The following is a 15,385-nucleotide window of genomic DNA, read 5'->3' on the forward strand; positions in this document are numbered from 1 at the left end:
TGGAACTCTAGCTTTGCAGTATCTTGGATTTGTGTCTTTAATGCTTGTCTTCACTGTTCTATCATTTAGTAATCCTGAATTACCAAAAACACTTTCATTTTCAGATATAACTTTATCTATTGAAGTAAAACTAGATTCTCTTGCTTTGATCACTGAAAATATACTCTCCCAATTTAACTTAAGATCACTTAACCAGTTCCTACCTAGTAATGGTGGTCCATTTCCTTCAACCACAAGAAGAGGAAGTTTAACACTTTGACCATTATAACTTACATGAACCATACACTCTCCTATTACCGGAACATTGTCACCAGTGTATGTTGTTAGACACTTGTGACATGGTTGTAGGGGCACTGATCCTCCTGTGACAGCGTCAAAGTCCTTCTTTGTGATGACTGTTAGAGATGCTCCAGTGTCAAGTTGGAAGCTGATGCTCTTACCGTTTATATAAACTAGTACATTGATGGGAGCATGACTTATTGATTTCACAGAGAACAGGTTGAAATCCGGCTGCGAATCAGTTTGAGCATTTTCACAGGTAGAGTGGTTCATTGGTAGGGTTAGGTAGTCTTGGTGAGAGTTAACATAGTGCTGCCTTTGGTTGCGGTACTGTCTTGACTGGCTAGATTTAGCAACAGACGAAGACTTTGCAAAGCAGGCCTTGGCAATGTGACCTTGCTTACTGCACTTATAACAAGTTGCTGATTTGAACTTGCATCGATGAGATGCATGGGGACCTTTGCATCGATGACATTTTTGATAATTATTACTAGATTTAGATCTAGGATTTGAATGTGCAGGCTGTTTAGCATAAGTTGAAATGCTCTGATGGGGTTGGTGTTTGTTGACTAACCTGCTGTTTACTGCATGGATCCCTGAGGGTGCTAGAGATCTCGCCGCATCAGATGACTGCTGGAATGAAGTTGCTAGTTGTATTGCTTTTTCTAATGTTAGATCTGACTCGAGCAGCAACTTTCTTTGAACATCAGGGCTGTTTACACCTGTCACAAACTTTTCACATAGTCTGTCAGACAGCGTGTCTCCGAATTCACAAAATTCACTTAAATGACGTAAAGCAGCAACATATTCTGATATTGACTCGTTTGATTGACGAGTCCTACCGTCAAATCTAGCTCTACATAGAAACTTTGATGGTACAGGCGCATGGTGGTCTGTTAGCAATTTGCTCAGCTCGTTAAAGCTCTTGGTAGTTAGACTAGCTGGTGCGCATAAGTCCTTTAATAGCCTAAATTGTTGAGGCCCTATGACTGTTAACAAAACAGCTCTCTTTTTGGCTTCTATCGTCACGTTGTTTGCTTCAAGGTAAAAGCTTAACCTATCTAGATAATCATGAATGGTTTCATCATTCGAATCAAATTCTTTTATTTGGCCATACAGCGCCATTATTCTAGAAATACTTAGCCAATATGCTCTAGCAAGCTCCTTTTTAAGTAAGCATATGCTCTTTCTAGTGGATTATTTATCCTCGTCGCCAGATGTAATAGATTGACGATAGAAGCATGTGATTGTATATAAACGTTTATTGGCCTTAACTACATGATGGTAACGAGAGAGGGCGGAAGTGACGAGACACAAATATTTATATACATATAAGGGACATCACTCAAGATAACAGTATAAATATAATACTTGACTTCACAAGTCTCACTATATTACACAAGCAACTTTCAGTGTAAGTATAATGATTTGACTCTGATGTTTCATGTGTTATCGAGGAATGGCAGTTGATGCTAATAAATTTTATAATTAAGTAAGAGTGTACGTGTTGCTGCTTTGAGCGTAGCTTTGTGGCTATTTTAAATAAAGAATTATAAAAAATAAAGTTTTTGTTTACATTTATTTTCTAATTAATGTAAAATATCTAGTGAGCCAACACCTTTGAAAATGTTGCAGTATTTTGCCATTAATGATGGGTACCTGATTCTCTTTAGAGAAAGTTAAGTTGGCTGGGCATGGTGCCGACCGCACTATCCCTTCATATGTCGATGTCCCTGAAACCCGTCCCATGGAGCGTCGGGCCCCATAGACCATATGTATAACCATAATTAATTAATGACGATACATCAGCAACGGTATTTTTCTTTATTATTTTTTAATCTGAAAATGGTCTGTGGACAATGGTTCAGTGGACAAACTGAATGCTTTTACTAAGTAATGAAATATGAAACAACATTATGTTTGTTATCTAGGTTTCTATTATATTTAATTTAAGGTATAAAAAAATAAATATTTTCTATTCACACTTCGTCAAAACCTGGGGGTAGCCACCAGCGATAATGAGAAATTATATTCCTACCCGCTGCAGTAACTTATACTGTTACTTTTCAAAATGTGTTTAGTTATTATTAATTAAAATGAACACATGATTATATTATTTTTTTTTTCTTAAATGGTGTCACCGCAAGACCCGACAATACGGGGAAATTAAAAACAATTTCTTCTCTTAATCATTATCACAATAAGTCATACGAAAGAATGACAATGACAAAGATATAAAAAGATTTTATTCAAAATAAATAGTATAAACAAAAAAAAACAACAACATTTTTACACCTGAAAACATAACACATGCCAAGCTTCCGTGAAGCATATACTTTTGACCGACTTATCAGAGAAAAAGTTAAAAAGCTTTCATTGCGCTCTCTACTAGCTAGGGTTCAGATGTTGTATTCAAAGAGATGTATTTTAAGTACGTTTTAGATTTTTCAGGAGAATTGCTCACATTGATATCCATAGACATAGAAGAAACGTGTCTAAAGTAATCTTAATAATTAAATGAAGCCGGGTCATGAGTACATTAAGTAATATCTGACTAGTTTACAAATAACTCTACAATAAAAGTCATTAAATTGCAACACCAAAATAGTGTATGCTGTGTACACACGCTTTAATTCATACTAGCTATCACTAGGCCCTATTGGAGCTAGTACACAATTTATACACTTGCAGGTCTACATAGGGCCTACAGTCTAGCAGTTTACAGTAGGCACGTTAGTAGGTTATACCTACTGTGTAGCTGTTCAGCGTTAAGATTCTTGGATGTAAAAAGGGGAGGTACTAGCTAATCTGCTTTGATGCTTTCCCCTGATAAGCCATGTATGCTATAGGCCTACATTACATAACAATAACATGGAGGTGAGAAATGTTGAGTGGAGAGAAGTGGTTCTGATTTCGCCTTTGTTCTCCCTGCTGGACCCTGAGGGTAATAAATTACATAAGAGATGCTTTCTCGGGATGGCTGTAGCTTAGAGCAGCAATTCATGTTACCAAAAAAGGGATTTCAAGGTGATTAGCTAATGTTTTAATGAGGTAACGAATGTTGATGGGAGTGTAGTAGGCCTATGGATTCCTCTTTGATATCTTCCCTGCTGGACCATGATAGTCATATATGACAACATGCTATTCCTGCTGGAATGAGATCTAAGAACAGTAATCTGTTAGCAAGAAAAGGGTTAGAAGTTTTATAGTGGGTTAAAAGCAATTGGGGAGGGGTGGTTTTATTTTCTCTTATATAGAATTCAATGATTAAACTGCACCTGAGGCAAGAAGATCCACATGGCAATAAATGTAATAACTTTTCTGTAAATGCAACTTAGTGGACAAAATTAATGAACCATTGTGTAGATTTAATTACTATCTCACAAGTATAACTATGATAAGTTTTAGTTTGAGAATGATCAAAATTTTATTGCTAGGTAAAACCGGACAAGGTCAGCCCTTTTGTTTTTGGCATAAAAAATCACTCTGTGAACGAACATTCACCAAAATAAAACTATTCTAACTATAGTTATAAAAATTGTGTTACAGCAATTGTAAAATTCATATGTTTCCAAGATTTAAATAAATTCTTTGCGAGAGACGGACACATCCAAATGAAATAGGAAACAACTGTTAAATGTGACGTAACAGGCTAATAAAACAGCCAAGATTGACTTTTGCAAATTCTGCTCTTCTAAATACATTCCTGTAAAGTTCTCAATGGAGTGGCTGGCGGTTTAAACGGTTTTCGTGGCTTAACACATCTCTGTTATGTTAAATTAATATTCGGAAATAAAATAAAGTATTATTTCGTTTACCGGAACTCGCTCAAAACAATATAGAAACATACGTTCATAAGAGCTAACTATACTTATTACTATCTATAAAAAAATAGGTTCAACATAACCGAAACGTTACGACAATTTAGTTATATTAAAAACTTGAAATTGAATATAGTACCATTTCTATTAAATGGACATTGGTTTAAAAAAAGAACACACACACACACAACAACACACACAGACCCACACACACACACACACATACAAGCAAACAGGCAGACATATAGATACATAATATAACCTTACCGTCAATTGTGGCTCACTTTCAACCAAACTGCTTGGTATGTACATTGCAAAAATTACCACGATAAATCTATTAGGGAATTGAAATTGCGAATTTTAAGTGTATGTGTCTTTATAAATACATTTTTTTTCAAATCTACAATACGTCTATGTTTGTTTATTCGTATTACATCATTTGATGACTGATGTAGTGTGTGATAATAAAATAATCAGATTAGTACATACCAGAACCATGTCACAAAACGAACTGTTATCAGCGACAGGGTCTAACGCACGACGTGATCGGCGCTGACTAGATTAGATAGTGTTAGAAAATAAACAACTCCGATAGATAAACACAAACAATCTATTTGTCTCCACGATAGTTGATGTCAAGATAACAAATAATCATTTAAACTTTGTTCACGTAGACCACTAAAACAACAACAGGCGACGCTACTTTAATTATGATACAGCCCCTGACTGATTTAGTCAGTTCCCTTGTCGCATAAGGAATGCTAGTACAACATATTAGGAAATGCTCCATAATATTGTTTCAATACTTCTAACGTTATTGTATGTAATACAAAGCTACGAAATTCGACATTTTTATTCTTATTACCTAGTGAAAATGTTTTTGTAGTGGTCAAGTCAGCTGTGTAGACTTACAGCCGTGATGCTCAGACACATGTCTGATGGTACGGGTGTGTGAAGATGGAATCAAGATAAAATGTTTTACACATGTAAATATTAAAGTACTATTTTTGGAAATGAAAGTATTTTTTTTTCAGGGTTTGTTTCAAACATTTTCAGGTGTTGCAATTTAAATATATTATGCGCGCATTTTTCTTCCGATTCTATTTTTTACAATCAGACAACATGGTATCCACGGATTGTTTGCCACGGAACCTTAGAAGGTGAAACCACTATCTGCGAGTGACGTGAGGCTTACATTAAAATGTATCTAGAAATAAAAGTCGTCGACAACACCCCTACAGCATAGTGGACAGATAGCACCTTCGACAAACCCGTCAAATAATGGTCTGTTCGTGAAAATCAAAGCCAAAATTGAACATCCTATATTCCTTTGAAATGCTTGAATGTTTGCATGTTAACAGAGGCGTCACGACGAAGGAGCGGAGGTTGCGGACCGCACCAGGGGACACCTTTTAGGGGGGGGGGGTGACACCAAAACGAAAGATTGCAAAAATATATATAAGAAAAATGATTTTTGCCAGTCCAGGAAATAAATAATTAGAGTTAAAAAGTCTTATGAATAACATTGACCATCTCGACTGTACATACACACTCACACACACACACACACACATATATATATATATATATATATATATATATATATATATATATATATATATATATATATATATATATATATATAAATATATATATATATATATATATATATATATATATATATATATATATATATATATATATTTATATATATATATATATATATATATATATATATATATATATATATATATATATATATATATATATATATATAAACATAAATATATACATCTTTGTTTTGTTTTGTGTAGGGGGGTGACACAATGAAATGCCGCACCGTGTGATACCAGACTTAGCGACGCCACTACATGTAAATAAGCAATAAACTCACGCACCATTAAAATTATTGTGAGTAGTAGAAAAAAATAGCAAGTGTGCACTACAACAAATTAACCTTAAAATCTTGCTTTATATTGCTGTAATATTTTAACAGTTGTAACTTCACTTCCAGCCAATTTTGTTAATCAAATAATGTTTTAATACAGCCTAGAAATGACTTTAGGACTTCAAAGTCAAAATGAATGTTTTGTTATGGTGCTTCTAGTTTTCTGACCCCTAAAGAAATGGCGTGGTCATGAAATATACGCTACTTTCATAGACTAGGTTGCTCTAGAGCTAGATTAAAAGATATAATTTTTTTTTACTAAAGACTAATCGTGGATTAAATGATAAAAACTATTTACAATTGAGTTTCATAATCATCAAAACCCCTGCTTGGGCATGGGCCGTCAACCAAAGATCCATAGAATTCTCTGTCCCTTGTCATTTTCTCAATCTGCTTCCAGTTGTAGACAACCTTTATATTTAAGATTTCAGGCCCCGTCGCTAGATGTGTCATGGTGGACCTGTTCTGCGTTTTTTCCATGAAGGTCTCAACTCAATACTTGATTTGACAACTGAATTTAGGTTTATGTTAGATAAAAAAAATTTGTAAAATATATTGTTTGTTGATTGTTTAGCAAAATAGTCTACTATGTGTTACATAAAAGAACAACACATAACTTATTGAAACTCTTTTTATTATCAGAAAAAAGCTAAACAAGTAAAATATTTAAATAAAACAATTTGCTTGGAAACACAAGCGAATTTAATGGAATTACAGTGGCACCTCGATAAAACTAAATCGGGAGAGAGATTTTTTGCTTCAAGGTAGGCTACACGCAAAAATTGGGATACAAATAACCGGACACGTAAGTTTCACAGTTCATTGAAAAGAAATAACTTGAAAAAGTTGCAGCTGATCTTGTATCGCAGCTATTTAAGGATATTTGTTGTAACTCCGCGACAATCTGAAACGGAATTTGACTTAAACCTTCTCAACATTTTTCTGTAAACACAGGCGGTATAAGTGAGGGAAACGTGGCGAAAAAGGTTCAGAACAGAAAAGAAGAGACGAAAATTAAAAGAAAGTAACAATAAATGATCGCATCGCATTTAAGTGTAACTCTATTCTGCGAATTTTAGATAGATTCCATTAAGTTTAGATACAAAGAGTGGTATTAAGAGTATAACGAGTACGCGAGAAAGTGAACGAAATAAAAATCATCCGCCTATCTTTTCAACCTTACACCTCCCCTAACACCTTCAACTCAAATCAGAAGATTCCCAAAGATGTAGAAAATTTGACATACGAGCTATGGTACGGAACGAATTCAACTCGTATCTTGAGGTACCACTGTATAAAAAAAACAATGTTAGGAATTAAATACATTGTGTTAATCGAATTGTCTTTTAATAACTGGATAGTTTTTACTTAAAATCACATTCATAACGTTATTGTATGGTTATATTTTTGTTTAAAAAGCATCACACAAATGATATTATAATTTAATAAGAAGAAATTTTTAATGAGTGTTTTAAAGCTAATTCATAATACTTTTCAAATAAAGAATTACATAATGAGTTTAAAACTTAAAGTAGTTTACTGAATATAAAAATTATTATTCTGTAAAGTTAGGCCTACATTATTTTACGAATGACATTGTAGAAATAGCATGACATAATCCGTAGTATCATGCACCTAGAAATCTAGTTACCTAACCCCAAGTAAAAGTTAAAATTCATCATCAAAATACACTAACACAAAAATTGTTTTATTTTATAATAAACATTCATTTTAATCATGTGATAATTATCAACTGACTTTTTTTATTATATATATATATATATATATATATATATATATATATATATATATATATATATATATATATATATATATATATATATATATATATATATATATATATATTATTTTAATATCTGTAAAAAACTGAATACGTATCCACATGATTCAGTATCCACTTTGGTCATGCTAATTGCAAATACTAGTGGTATAGCTGATAATTAGTCGTCAACCATGTTGGGGTGAACCCTAATATCATTTGCAGTTCAAATGTAGTGTTGGTATTAGGAGCTGTAGGAATATCTGGTTATAGTTAAAATATAGATTATATGATGATTTTAAAAAACCGATACATTTAAGGAAACTGATTTATCTGAAGATATTAAACCATTTATCCTAAACATTAGGACTGTTAGAAGATAATTTAACCAAAATCTTTTCTAGACTGGTATTGCGGTCAAATGCTAAAAAAAAATATCATTGCTGAAGAATGTATGATGTTGGTTGATTATAATAGTAAGCCTGCCATTTCCTGTTGAGTCCATTTAATAGCGTTGTGTGTGTGTGTGTGTGTGTGTGTGTGCGCGCGATTGTGGAGGGGATTACTGCATTCATGTAAGTGTAAGCATAGAAATAATAAATAATTTTGTCCTTAACGAGCTTTCATCAATTAGATCAATAGATACGTACCATTTATATTCCCACTTAACTAATGCATTTATCGCAGCATGTGTTGTCTTTGTATTGTCGAAGCAGTCTCACCATTTCAGTATTTCTTTTGGAATATGCAATCTTTAGAGCACACTCTCCATGTGCATCTCTTTTCGGGATGTTTTGGTCTAATTTTCTTTCTTTATCTTCCAAAGAGAATGCGCATATGAGAGGGCTACACTCTCTTCTGCTGCTTCTATACTCCGCTGAAGGTTGTGTTTCAAGTAAAACCTTAGCTACATCATTATATCCTCTAGATACAGCTATAGCTAATGCATTCAGCTCATACTTATCACTTAAGTTTACATCAGCACCAAAGTTAAGTAGCAATTTTACAGTTTCAATATGGTTGTTTTCAACAGCAAACATAATGGGTTGTCGTGAAGCATGGTCTTTGCTATTAACTGGAGCATGATATTCAATTAATAGTTCAATAATTTTTGTATGGCATTTAGAAGCTGCAAGTTGCAATGCAGATTCCCCCAAATTAGATTTATTCTTCAGAAGTATTTTAGTGGCTTTGGTATGTCCACCTAAGATTGCATGAGATAAAGCATTATTTTTTTCTACGTCTATAACGTTAAGATCAGCATGTTTACAAATTAACTCTCTTACGATCTCATCATATCCTTTAGCTGCGGCAAGCATTAACGCTGTTATTTTTCTTTTATCAAATGCATTTACTTGAGCGCCATTTTCAAGTAGCAGCTTGACCGTATCTTTATGGCCGTTTAGAGAAGCATGCATTAATGCTGTACGATAGTCATAATCCTTGCTGTTGATATCAAATGGATCTTTTATTAACGCTTGAACTGTTTCATCGTGGCCATTGCTCGCTGCAAGCAACAATGCGTCTTTTCCTTCTTTATTTCTAAGATAAGGGTTTGATATATTTTTAAGCAACACGATAACGATATGTGTGTGACCACTTGCAGCTGCATGCATTAACGAATTCATTCTATTTGTGTCAACTATGTTAGCATCGGCTCCTTGTTCAAGTAAAATATTAAACGTTTCTAAATGTCCATTAGTTGCAGCTAGCATCAATGAGTTACACTTGTCATTATCTTTTGCGTTCATTTCTGCTTTGTGTGCCAGTAAAGTTTTAACAATTATAGAATGTCCTCTAATAGCGGCAAGCATTAATGAGTTTCTTCCGTCCTTGTGTTTTCTGTTAATGTCAACACTGTTGTCGAAGCATAAGAGAACATTCTCGTTGTGACCATTATAAGCAGCGTGTGATAGACAGGTCCATCCATTGGTATCTTCAATGTGAATGTTAGCTTTACGCTCTATTAAGAGCTTTACAATCTCAGTGTGACCTTTGGACGATGCATGCATTACAGGGGTCATGTTATTGTTATCAGTACTGTTGACATCAGCGTTATATTGAAGTAATTCATTTACAATTTCACAACATCCGTTCAATGCAGCATACATTAAAACGTCCATTCCAGCTTTGTCTTTATATTGAACATCAGCTTTCTTTTCAAGCAGTAGCTTAACTGTTTCTATATGTCCATTAGACGCTGCATGCATTAAACAACTTAGGCCATTGTTGTCTATACAGTTAACATCAGCTACGCTAGTCAATAAAACTTCTAAAGTCTCAATGTGTCCATTTGATGCAGCGTACATGATAGCATTAAATCCATCATTATCTTTACACGTAACGTCGATGTCTCTTTGGAGTAGAAACTTAACTGTTTCGGTTTGTCCATTAGATACTGCCAGCATTAAGCTGTTGCGTCCACTGAAATCTTTGCTATTTAAATCAGCGTTATTATTAAGTAACAGACTCAATATTTCATTGTGACCGTTAAAGGCAGCACGCATAAACGCGTTCCATCCATCAATATCTACACAACTGACATCCACATTATTTTCTAGTAATATTTTAACAATTTCTTTATGACCGGCTGAACAAGCACACATCAGCGAAGTTTGTTGATGAAAATCTGTGGTATTTAATTGAGCGTGTTTTGAAATTAACATTAAGACTGTCTCTTTATGGCCGTTACGAACAGCGTGCATTAAAGCATCAGATCCATAATTATCTATTCTTTGAATATCAATATTGTTTTTTATTAAAATCTCTGCCGTTTCAGTGTGTCCGTTACTTGCACTGATCATCAAAGCGTTCATTCCTTGTTTGTCTTCGATGTGAATATCACTTTTTTCTAGAATCAATTCCTCGATAATTTCTTTATCTCCAACCTCTGCTGCATACATTAATTGATTCATCTCATTAATTTCACTTTTGTGAATAACATAATCATTTTCTTCTATTTTTAAGCAGCTTTGAGTTCTTTCATCATCATTGGGTAGACTTACTATGCCTGAAGCAATCATCGTATCTATCACGGAATTCTGTACTGGATCCTCACATGTCGCTATAGCTAATAGTACAATAAAAAAAGTACGTTACTATTTCGCTCAGAGTTGGTCAGAGAAATAATTATTTTTTAGAAAAAGAGATAATTTACAAACTATAGGCGTTCTATAAAGTAAGAGGTATTGTGTAATCTTTATATTAGTGCTGTTGATGAATGAATTAACTGTTATATCCATCATATATATATATATATATATATATATATATATATATATATATATATATATATATATATATATATATATATATATATATATATATATATATATATCCGAAAACGTAAATTGAAACAAAATTATAATATAGTACTATACTAGTCATACTGCCTAGCTTCGCTTAGGTTTAAGAAAAAACATTTACCTGAAATCTTACCATTTACATAAAATAAATAAACCGGGAGTAGCCTCTCCTAAACCTTCTCGAATATTCTTGTATACAACAACAAGGGATGGGAACTCGGGATATAGACATGATTTTTAATCCATTTTAAATAATACTTAAACTTTTAAAATAGAATAAAATCTCGTGAAAATAGAATTGCACACCAAGTGAACGCCAAATAAAATGTGCACAATAGTGCGCATTATTATTAGTACTTTATAAATTTACATTCGTTTTTTGAGAAATATGAAAATATCGTAAATTACTACTGCCGGTCAACGGAAATTACTCAAAATTTGACAGAATGTAGATAATTAGATCTTTTACTTACAAGTGAAATTTCAATTATCTATCTGAAATAGTACTCACGTTAGAGGCTTTTGAAAAATTCAAAGTAGAAAAAGTACCACTTCCGGTTATCGGAAATCGCTCAAAAGTTGATAGGGATCTACGATTTTGATAAAATACTTAAATATAAGATTTCATCAACCTAGCTGTAACGGTACTCAATCTATCGTATTTACACACACACACACACACACAAACAGACACACACAGACACAGACATACGGACAAGATTGCAAAACTATGTTTTTCCGACTCAGGGAGATGTAAAACGTCGAGTTTCGAAAAATTTCGATTTTTTTTTGCACGATTGTAAGACTTTCTCTATAGGCCTACTTTGTATATACGAGAAAGTAAAAAGATACTAAACTTAGCACTATTTCTAATTTAACATCTCATTTTAAACGTAAAAATAATGTTTAAATAATAAATAATCAAGAGATTTCCTTCACTTACCATTGTTTGATTTGATTAATGTCTGTGTGATAGCGTGGTCTGAAGAAAAAGAAAAAAATAAGGTAGGGGAGGTTGGGCGCAAGAGGCCTGCACGAAAGTCTCCAGTTCAGATCATGGGTCTAAGTCTGTAAGACGTCCTTAAGCACACACACTCCTGATAGGTGCGTATCATAAGCTACGAAAATCCGAGGTAACAGGGCGTAGAACTTATTAGCACACTATACCCCCATATGCCTACGTTACAATAACAAATAAATTATACTTTATTTTTATATCTCATCTCAGAGGCGTATCAAGAGGGAGAGGGGGTTCTAGAGGTCGGACGCCCCGGGCAAAGACCCTAGGAGGGCGCCAAAAGCGGTAGAGAAAAAAAAGCTCATTTTAAGCTGCTGTTTTGAACTATAAACAGCCAGAAGTTCAGAAATTTAACAGCAACAATCCTTTACGTACTAATTTAAGTGTTGTCTACCTTTATTGTGTAACTCTAAAACAAATACCCTTAAGAAAAATTGAGCGGTAAAAACCGCTTTCCAGGTTTTCTTGAAGTGCGTGTGTGGGAGAGGGGACATTTTGTATCACTAATAAAAACAAATTATTAAACGGCATTTTGTACGATTGTTTAACAGTAAAATAGTGAGCGATTATAAAACCCGCAATAACAACTTAGTCCAAGGATTTTACTGGATTGGTGAGTATATTACTCTATTAACACTCAGAAAAGAAGCCAATTGTATGAAAGCGTATGTGTAACAGTAAATTAAGAAAAAAGGTGATGAGTGGGGGCGTTTTTTCGCCATGATAAATTGGAAAGATTTACACCGCGTATTAATAATGTTAAACGCGTAATTTTCGATTTCTTTTGCCAGTTTTCTTAAGAAATTACGCGACCAGTTCTTTCTGCGATGCTTACGATACTCAACTTCAACGTAAGATATCAGATATTTTTCTTGATTGCATTACATCCATTGTATTTAAGAGAAATAAAACGGATTCTTGTATCTCTAACTGATCAGTAAAATAGGATGCTGTCGGAGAGGGTGACTGAAAGCAATGCTATATCACCAAGTTTTAATAAAAATGTAACAATCAAATAATAAATATTAGCTACTGTCATTAACATATATCATTGTCGCCATTATCAATCTTATATAATTTTGAAGTTCTTTAATTTAAAAAAAATATTTTTACCTGTATTTTGATGCTGTTTATTATCTTGGGGCATTACTATGGCATTATGAAGGTCATCATAACCAGCTTGTTTTAAGATGTCTACAAATTTCTCAATGTCTGAATCACTTTTGTCCAAAATTATGTCCATTACTTTTAGGGCGGCTTTTCCTCTGCTTTTCTTATTTATGCTTCTCTTTTTTTCAAAAGATATTAATTTGCTTTGGAACAAATGGACAAGTATGTTTTGTGGATCAACCTCATCTATGAGTCTTGTTTTATTTGCAATTAGCTTTGATTTTAAGCTATCGTTTTGTTGTGGCTTTATCTGCGTGCTTCTAATTGTGTCTGCAAGATCTTTGTAAACTTCATCTAAACAATCCATAAAAGTATTGAAAGCTTCTCCTTTCCCGGCGTCCATCAATTTTTCAAGGAACTTATCTGTTCTCGAGTGTGCAGTCTTTTCTTCTTTGACTTCTAGCATGTCGTTTTTACTAAAAATGTTCTTCTCATACATTTTTGCAACAATAAATGTGGCATCCATTCCACTGAGAAGAGTTTCCCAGTTAACTTGTAGTTTGTAAGCATCATCGTCGTGTAATTTTCCTTTCAATGGTTTTTCTTGCAATCCGGCTATAAAAATAATACAGTTGATGAAATATACTATTTTGAACCACTCTAGATAGTTTATAATTTCTTTGCGTGTCACGTGATCGATCAATTTAACACATCTTTACCATGTTTTGCACATGATTCTACTGAAGAGTTTAAGGTTTAAGCTAAACGTAATATGTCTATCTTATTGCATTTTCTTGATAACACTGCTGGAGTCTAGTATTTATTATCTTGATTTTATAATAATAATTTGTTATGTTATTCCTATACAGTATAAAATTATATATCTCACTGGTTTAATATGGCATCCCAGTTATGCGTAACCTTAAATTTATGTGTGTGTGTGTAACAAATAAGCACGCATTAGCCTACAAATGCACACATTGGTCCGATAATCTTATAATTGACAGCGCATTTCAACCATACGCGCAATGGTCCGAATGTCCTGAACAATGTTCGATGTAGGCTACGATGTGATGGCTTTTTAATTATTCTTACTGCGTTTTTTTAAAGTAATTTATTTTTCCTCTCATGTTATTATAAAATTCTATATGCAATGTGTCATCCAGGTAAAGAAGAAGGTACCACACCAGTTGTGAGAGTGGCTTTTTGTGATTATATGAATTTGGCTATTTTTATATCGTAATGTTTAATGACCGTCCATAGTCTGAAAAGGTTCTTGACTTCGGCAATGGACGGGCCAGTCCGCGAATTATCTCGTCGTCATAGAGGAGGCTATCAAACATAGTAGTAACCCATATTTCACTATTTTTGTAAACTAACATGGGTATTGATTATTTTTTTCAGTTTGCCTCTTGGTTTAATCCCTGTTGCATTGCAAATATAGTTCTATACCAACACGAGCCAAACAATACATTAATAACATTGACAAATCAGCCAGATTAATTAAAAAACCATCACGCCGCAGCCTAAGTCGAACTTTGACCAGGGCATCTCGGCCAATGTATGTAATACAGTGTCAGTGTAAAGCTCTTCGGACTTCGGATAAATGTGTACATCGAGAGGTCAATATATACGTATAATATTTTTCTTAAAGAGCCATTTTATTCCTCTAGTGAAGTATATCAATATATATATATATATATATATATATATATATATATATATATATATATATATATATATATATATATATATATATACATATACATATACATATAAATATATACATATACATATACATATATCCATATTACCTTTTTTGCGTACTGGTTGAACCTTTGAATCAGAGTTGCTAGCCATGCTTAATTCTTTAAGTCGAAGAAAATGCTTCCACATACCTAACACTTCAAGCCGAGTCTATTTGTGAAAGCAGTTAACGTCCTTTCAAACATGCTGTTAATAAAGATGATGTGTTTTCTAGTTATGAATAGTTATTAATATTAAAAAAGCCTAATTGTTCAACGTTTAAAAGTAAATTTTCTTTAAAACGGCTAATAAATCAATAATAATATTATATACTAACATTCCTACATACTTACTACTTTTGAATCATAACGCCGTTCT

At 33.3% G+C, this 15,385-nt stretch overlaps 1 protein-coding gene across 1 annotated transcript; it reads right to left on the reverse strand.

The window, feature by feature from the left end:
- Positions 1-8,493: 8,493 nt before the first annotated feature.
- LOC131943252 (serine/threonine-protein phosphatase 6 regulatory ankyrin repeat subunit B-like) lies at positions 8,494-15,135 on the reverse strand. Its single transcript, XM_059303271.1, has 4 exons — positions 15,076-15,135; positions 13,265-13,876; positions 12,077-12,115; positions 8,494-10,898 (listed from the first exon to the last, which is right to left on the reverse strand). Exons 1-4 carry the CDS (start codon positions 15,119-15,121, stop codon positions 8,494-8,496), a joined length of 3,102 nt encoding a protein of 1,033 aa, XP_059159254.1. The 5' UTR covers positions 15,122-15,135.
- Between the last annotated feature and the right edge of the window lie 250 nt (positions 15,136-15,385).

Source organism: Physella acuta, unplaced genomic scaffold, assembly GCF_028476545.2.
Source record: "Physella acuta isolate Inbredline_101_S28 unplaced genomic scaffold, ASM2847654v3 ptg000450l, whole genome shotgun sequence".
NCBI lineage: Eukaryota > Metazoa > Mollusca > Gastropoda > Physidae > Physella > Physella acuta.